Here is a 7,198-nt window from a genome sequence, read left to right as displayed (position 1 = left end):
AACACGTAGAAATGAGAGGCTTGGAGAGTGAGTGTTTATATGTCACCTCACCCTATATACTGAACTGTGAGGTACATGTTTTTTCTATTAGTTACCTACTGACTAACCTTCAAGGGGTGAATTATCGGTATAGTTTTACATTTGGAATTAATAAAGTTTAGTTTTACCCTTTTGTCAGCAAACACGAGGAATAACAAGAGACAACCCATTTAACAAGATTTAATTTTGGTTCAAACTTTTCCAACATTATGAACATAAAAAAGGCTTCTCCCCTATGTGACGTCTCTGATGTTTATTAACATTTGATTTTCAATTAAATTATTTCCCACATTAAGAAAATGAAAAAGGCTTCTCCTCTGTGTGACTGCTCTGATGTCTAACAAGAAGCACTTTCCATTTAAAACATTTCCCACAATCTGAACAGGAAAAAGGCTTCACCCCTGTGTGAGTTCTATGGTGCCTAACCAAATCTGATTTTTGGATAAAACATTTCCCACATTCTGAACAGGTAAAAGGCTTCTCCCCTGTGTGGCTTCTCTGGTGAGTAACCAAATCTGCTTTCCGGGTAAAACATTTCCCACATTCTGAACAGGAAAAAGGCTTCTCCCCTGTGTGGGTTCTCTGGTGAATAACAAGATACCCTTTCTGGTTAAAACTTTTCCCACATTCTGAACATGAAAAAGGCTTCTCCCCTGTGTGGGTTCTCTGGTGAATAACAAGATTCCATTTCTCGATAAAACTTTTCCCACATTCTGAACATGAAAAAGGCTTCTTCCCTGTGTGAGTTCTCTGGTGACTAACAAGATTCCTTTCCTGGTTAAAACATTTCCCACATTCTGAACAGGTAAAAGGCTTATCCCCTGTGTGGGTTATCTGGTGAGTAACTAAATCTGCTTTCTGGGTAAAACATTTCCCACATTCTGAACAGGAAAAAGGATATTCCCCTGTGGTGTGGGTTCTTTGGTGAATAACAAGATACCCTTTCTGGTTAAAACATTTCCCACATTCTGAACAGGAAAAAGGCTTCTCCCCTGTGTGCGTTCTCTGGTGAATAACAAGATTCCTTTTCCGGTTAAAACATTTCCCACAATCTGAACACGAAAAAGGCTTCTTCCCTGTGTGAGTTCTCTGGTGACTAACAAGATTCCTTTCCTGGTTAAAACATTTCCCACATTCTGAACAAGAAAAAGGCTTCTCCCCTGTGTGGGTTCTCTGGTGACTAACAAGATAAAATTTATGTGTAAAACATTTCCCACATTCTGAACAGGAAAAAGGCTTCTCCCCTGTGTGGGTTCTCTGGTGAATAACAAGATACCCTTTCTGGTTAAAACTTTTCCCACATTCTGAACAGGAAAAAGGCTTCTCCCCTGTGTGGATTCTCTGGTGAATAACAAGATTCCCTTTCTGGATAAAACTTTTCCCACATTCTGAACAGGAAAAAGGCTTCTCCCCTGTGTGGATTCTCTGGTGAATAACAAGATTCCCTTTCTGGTGAAAACATTTCCCACATTCTGAACATGAAAATGACTTCTTTGCTTTAGGAGCAGTTTGTTTTTTGTTGCCTCTTTTGTGACTTTGATTTTCCTTAGCAGTCAGTAATGAATCAGAAGATGGGACCTGTTTCATAGGATCAGATGACAGATCTTTGGTGTGAATTGATGATGATATATCTGGAGAAACAGCAATCACTTCAGTTGTATCTTGCAGGATCTCAAGATCATCAGATTTAAACATTGAAGATGTCAACTGTCCCTCTGATCTCCTGGTACAGTCATCTGCTAAGATAAACAATTTTTTTTAACACAATATCCTTGAGTTTTATATTATTGAACATTTCTGCTTAAACTGTCCATACAAATGGCAAGCTATGTACAACTTTATTTACTAAGACAATGACTGTTCACAGTCTAATAGAAAACCTTGTTGGATGAACCAGTGGTGTGTGGTGTTCAACTGTTTGTTCATTCTGCCTTCCATATATCGAATAAAAAGAAACCAATCAATGTTATGTAGGCAAAAATAATACCAGTTCTCATCTCACAAAAAACAAGTTCCCACTCAGGTTCATCATCGGTCAATGGAAAAACAGAAGTTTCCACACTATTAGTGGCTCAAAGGCTGTTGAAAAGGAACAGAGTTTCTATAAATCAATCCAGCAAAATCCGCTCTCACTTCTGAGTCTTGCAGTGTGCTCAAACAACATTTAGGGCTTGTGCACACGTTACGGTTTTTGCTGCGGATCCGCAGCGGATTTGACGCTGCAGATCCGCAGCAGTTTTCCATGCGGTGTACAGTACAATGTTAGCCTATGGAAAACAAAAACCGCAGTGCACATGATGCAGAAAATTCCGTGCGGAAACGCTGCGGAAAAAAAGAAGTAGCATGTCAATTCTTTCTGCGGATTCTGCAGCGGTTTTCAACCTGCACCAATAGGAAAGTGCAGTTGAAAACCCGCAGAGGAATCCACAGAAGAAACCGCGTGAAAATCCGCAGTGAAAACCGCAGTGATTTTGCACTGCGGACTTTCCAAATCCGCTGCGGAAAAATCCGCAGCAAAATCCGCATCGTGTGCACATAGCCTTAGGATCCCTGTATTTAGCAATATTATATAGTGAGAAGAATCCACTTAATTTGCGGTGTGTGTCTCCTGGAGCACAATCTGTGCTGGGTAATACAATGGCAAATGTGTAATTTTCACTCTCCAACATCCACTGAGTCTTAATTTCCAGAAAATGGCTGTGGAGTCAAAATATTCACTCCTCCTACACACTTGGTCAAAATTGTTGGTACCCCTCGTTTAATGACTGAAAAACCCACAATGGTCACAGAAATAACTTGAATTTGACAAAAGTAATAAATGAGAGATCTATGAAAATGAACAAATTAAAGTCAGACATTGCTTTTCAACCAGGTTTCCACACATTTAAAAAAAATAAAAAAAATAAAACTCATGAAATAGGCCTGGACAGAAATTATGGTACCCGTAACTTAACCGCTTTGTGACCACCAACCGTAGATAAACGGTGGCGTGCACAAAGCCCTGCTAGCGCCGGCATTTAGCTACCGTTTGTCTACGGTCGGCGGTTTTGTGCTCATCGGGACCCCCACGTACCTTATAACGAGGGGATTCCGGCGCACAACAGTTCCTGTGTGACACCCGACCTCATCAAGACCTGATTGGTTCAGGTCCTGATGACGTCAGCGTCACACCAGCCAATGAGACAAATCACTAGGAAAGTTTGTTGTAGCAACCAACTTTCCCGGGCGATCTGCCTGATAAAAACGCTGTTTCTCTTCACATCTTTGTCAGTGAGAGATTAAAGGAGAAACAGTGTTACAAGTGCTGCTGGCAACAGCTGTGTCAGTCAGCGATCTTGTTATAAAGTTAAAAAACAGATAAGGCAGGTTAGGGTTAGTGCTATAGTTAGGGTTACTGTTAGGCTAAAGTTAGGGTTCATTCTAAAGTTAGGATTAGGCTAAAGAAGTAGGCTTTTCTCAATTGTCTCCCCAATAACTTGGTCACTTTAGAGTTTTCTATTAGCTTGCTAGAGCACACTGTCCTACAAATAAATGTATATGCGTCCCAATTCATCAGCCAGAATCCAAGATCCTATTACATTTTTAGGACTTATATTCGCTATGGGGCTTATTTAAAAAAATGAGCATTCGGTCCTATTGGTCCAACTGCCCTGTTCAAGCCACCCCAATGTTTTCTGCCGTTCTTCCTAAGACCTGTTATGAAATGCTCATGAGATTTTGGCATTTTAATGACAAGAGTCAATGCCTGCTTAGAAATGCTCCAGAACATGACAGACTATTGAAAATCAGACCCATCATAGAAGACTTGACAGGAAAATTCTTAAAGCTTTATACCCCAACAGAAAACATTTCCATTGATGAGTCCCTCTATAAAATGTGTGACAATTCAACAGGATACACATCAGCTTTTTGAATTTATGAAGGAAAGATAGCCAACTAAACCCACCAGGATGCCCTACTTATCTGGGGACATCTGAAAAAACCGTTTGGGAGCTGATAACTCCATTATTACAAAAAGGCTACAATCTGTATCTTGTCAAGTACTACACCAGCATACCCCTATTTACAAGTCTGGTTGAACATAAAAGGGGCTTGTGGGACCATTCGCAAAAACTGTCAGGGGTTTCCACAATCATTGGTCAACGAAAAGTTCTGAAAGGAGCAGATAGGGGCTTTACACAATGGAGAACTGCTTGCCCTTAAGTATAAGGATAACAAAGATATTTTTATCCTGAGCTCGATCCACACAGATGCCACAAGGGCCACTGCAGACCAACAGGGATCCACTACTCCAAAACCTGTGTCTGTCATTGACTACAACAAATATATGGGGGGTGTGGACCTTGCAGATCACGTTCTACAGCCATACTGGGTATCAAAAAATCATATACCTGGTATAAAAAGTTAGTCATTTATTTGTTTCAGGTGGCCTCATATAATTCTTATGTGTTATACAAAAATGCCGGAAATTGCAGATACTTTCCTTGTCAGGAAAAGGTAATTGAAAATCTTTTTGAAAATGTTGCCCCCGCCAATCCTTTAGAATCTGAAGATGTCAGAAGACTCACTGAAGGACATTTTATTGCACTCTTTCCAGCAACTGAAACAAGAAAGGACCCCCAGAGAAGATGTCGTGTATGTTCCAAGAGAGGAATGAGGCATGATACCCGCTATTATTGCCCACAATGCCCATCATTGCCGGACTTATGCCTCCATGACCGATTTATAATCTTCCACACAGAACCACGTTTTTAAACTGTTTTGACATTCAAGCATTTGGTTTATTTAGTGACAGACACATCTGAGTAGAGCTGACTTAATTTCCGGGGGTAGGTGGGGGGATGTCTCCAGAGACACAAGCTGGGCACAATATATTGGGCACTATAATGACATTTTTGCTCTAAAACTTCTACTACATGTTTCTGGAAATCATCCATGTAGTGGAAATGGTCACTACATCCATAGAAGAATTCCCAGAGGGGTGTCATTTTCCATAATGGGGTCACTTCAGGGGAGATTCTGTTGTTCTGGCACATAGCGGCTCTCAAAAGTGCCATAACAGAAGAATCCCCCCTGAAGTGACCCCATTTTGGAAATGACACCCCACTGCGAATTCAACTGTTGGTGTAGTGACCATTTACGTATCTACCTATTTTCCAATGTCAATACCACCAAGAAGAAGAATAAAGACCGACCAGAAAGTCCAAAGAATATATTTCAATATTATTATCATATGATTTTATTGTTAAATAACAGGTTTAAAAACAATGAGATAAAAAAAATAGGGATTTTTGTGTGTACTCACTGTAAAATCCTTTTCTCCAAGCCACTCATTGGGGGACACAGGACCATGGGTGTTATGCTGCTGTCACTAGGAGGCTGACACTAAGCTGAGACAAAAAAAGGTTAGCTCCTCCCCTGCAGTATACACCCTCATGCTGGCTTCCAGAGTCCCAGTTCAGTGCAAAAGCAGTAGGAGAATAATAACAATATATCATGTAACATTAGAGTATAACATGTCAAAGAAAGACAAAAACCGAAAAAGGTAAAGAGCCGAACAGGCTAACAGGGTGGGTGCTGTGTCCCCCAATGAGTGGCTCGGAGAAAAGGATTTTACCGTGAGTACACACAAAAATCCCTATTTCTCCTTCGCCACATTGGGGGACACAGGACCATGGGACGTCCCAAAGCAGTCTCTGGGAGGGGAACAATACAACCAAATAACTCCGTGTACCATCTGACTATAAATGCGCAAAGGCCGCTTGCATAATACGTCTGCCAAGGGTCGCATCCGCAGAGGAATGAATGTGGACATTGTAGTGCTTTGTGAAAGTATGCAGGCTGGACCACGTTGCGGCCTTGCAAACCTGCTCCGCCGTTGCCTGGTGCCGGATGGCCCAGGAAGCACCCATCGACCGAGTGGAGTGTGCTCTAATCCCCGCCGGGATAGGTCTACCCCTGACCCGATAGGATTCTTGGATAGCAGACTGAATCCATCTGGCTATTGTGGCTTTAGACGCAGCCAAACCCTTTCTGTGACCCTCCGGGAGAACGAAGAGGGAGTCCGATTTTCGGAAATGAGCCGTTCTGGAAATGTACCTCCTAAGGGCCCGTACCACGTCCAGGGTATGAAGGGCTTTTTCGACCCTGTGTTTTGGCTGCGGGCAGAAAGAGGGAAGAATGATGTCCTCGTTAAGGTGAAAAGTTGAGACCACCTTAGGGAGAAAGGCCGGAGATGGGCGTAGGACTACCTTGTCCTGGTGGAAGGCAAGAAAAGGAGCCCGGCAGGATAAAGCGGCCAATTCTGAGACCCGTCTGATAGATGACACAGCTACAAGGAAGGCAACCTTCCAGGAGAGGACAGTTAGCGGATGTCCTGAAGAGGCTCAAACGGAGGTTCCTGAAGAACCCCCAGAACCAAGTTGAGATCCCAGGTCTCTAACGGCATTCTGTAGGGGGGTACCACATGGGAGACTCCCTGAATGAAGGTCTTGACTTGTAGGTTGGCAGCGATCCTACGTTGAAATAACACGGATAACGCTGAGATCTGACCCTTGAGGGAACTCAGCGCCAAGCCGGAATCCAAGCCGGACTGAAGGAAATCCAAAATGCAAGGGATTGAGAAAACGAGCGGAGGGCGACCTCGGAGCCTGCACCACGAGAAGAAGGTTTTCCAGGTGCGGTGATAGATGGAAGCGGAAGACGCCTTGTGAGCACTTATCATGGTGGGAATGACCTGCTGAGAGAAACCAGCTCAAGTTAGAATCCAGGTTTCAACAGCCACGCTGTTAAACGTAGGGCCCCTGAGCTCTGGTGGCAGATCGGCCCTTGGCGAAGCAGATCTGGGCGGTCTGGTAACCGCCAGGGGACGTCGGATACGAGCTGAACGAGCTCCGCGTACCAGGCGCGACGTGGCCAATCCGGGGCGACAAGAATGACCGGAACCCCCTCCGTCTTGATTTTCCGGATCACCTTCGGCAAGTAAGGGAAGCGGAGGGAACACGTACGGGAATTGGAACTGATGCCACGGGGATATCAGCGCGTCCACTCTGATAGCCTAGGGATCTCGAGAACGTGCTATGAAATTGTGAACCTTGGCGTACAATCTGGACGCCATCAGATCCACGTCCGGGGTCCCCAAGCGAAGGCAGATTTGCCG

The 7,198-nt window shown here is 43.6% G+C and overlaps 1 protein-coding gene across 2 annotated transcripts in view; it reads right to left on the bottom strand.

Annotated features, from left to right (window-relative positions):
- Nucleotides 1-203: 203 nt before the first annotated feature.
- LOC138662981 (oocyte zinc finger protein XlCOF6-like) overlaps nt 204-7,198 on the bottom strand; it is a 102,386-nt gene continuing 95,391 nt past the window's right edge. Inside the window, exon 7 of one of the 2 annotated variants that reach the window (XM_069749008.1) lies at nt 204-1,778. In XM_069749008.1, the coding sequence (XP_069605109.1) occupies nt 331-1,778 (1,448 nt within the window). In that variant the 3' untranslated portion in view covers nt 204-330. The remainder of the gene's footprint in view (nt 1,779-7,198) is intronic. The other variant, XM_069749009.1, reaches the window with a different exon arrangement.

Source organism: Ranitomeya imitator, chromosome 2 (assembly GCF_032444005.1).
Source record: "Ranitomeya imitator isolate aRanImi1 chromosome 2, aRanImi1.pri, whole genome shotgun sequence".
Taxonomy (NCBI): domain Eukaryota; kingdom Metazoa; phylum Chordata; class Amphibia; order Anura; family Dendrobatidae; genus Ranitomeya; species Ranitomeya imitator.
This window is presented reverse-complemented; position numbering and strand designations above follow the sequence as displayed.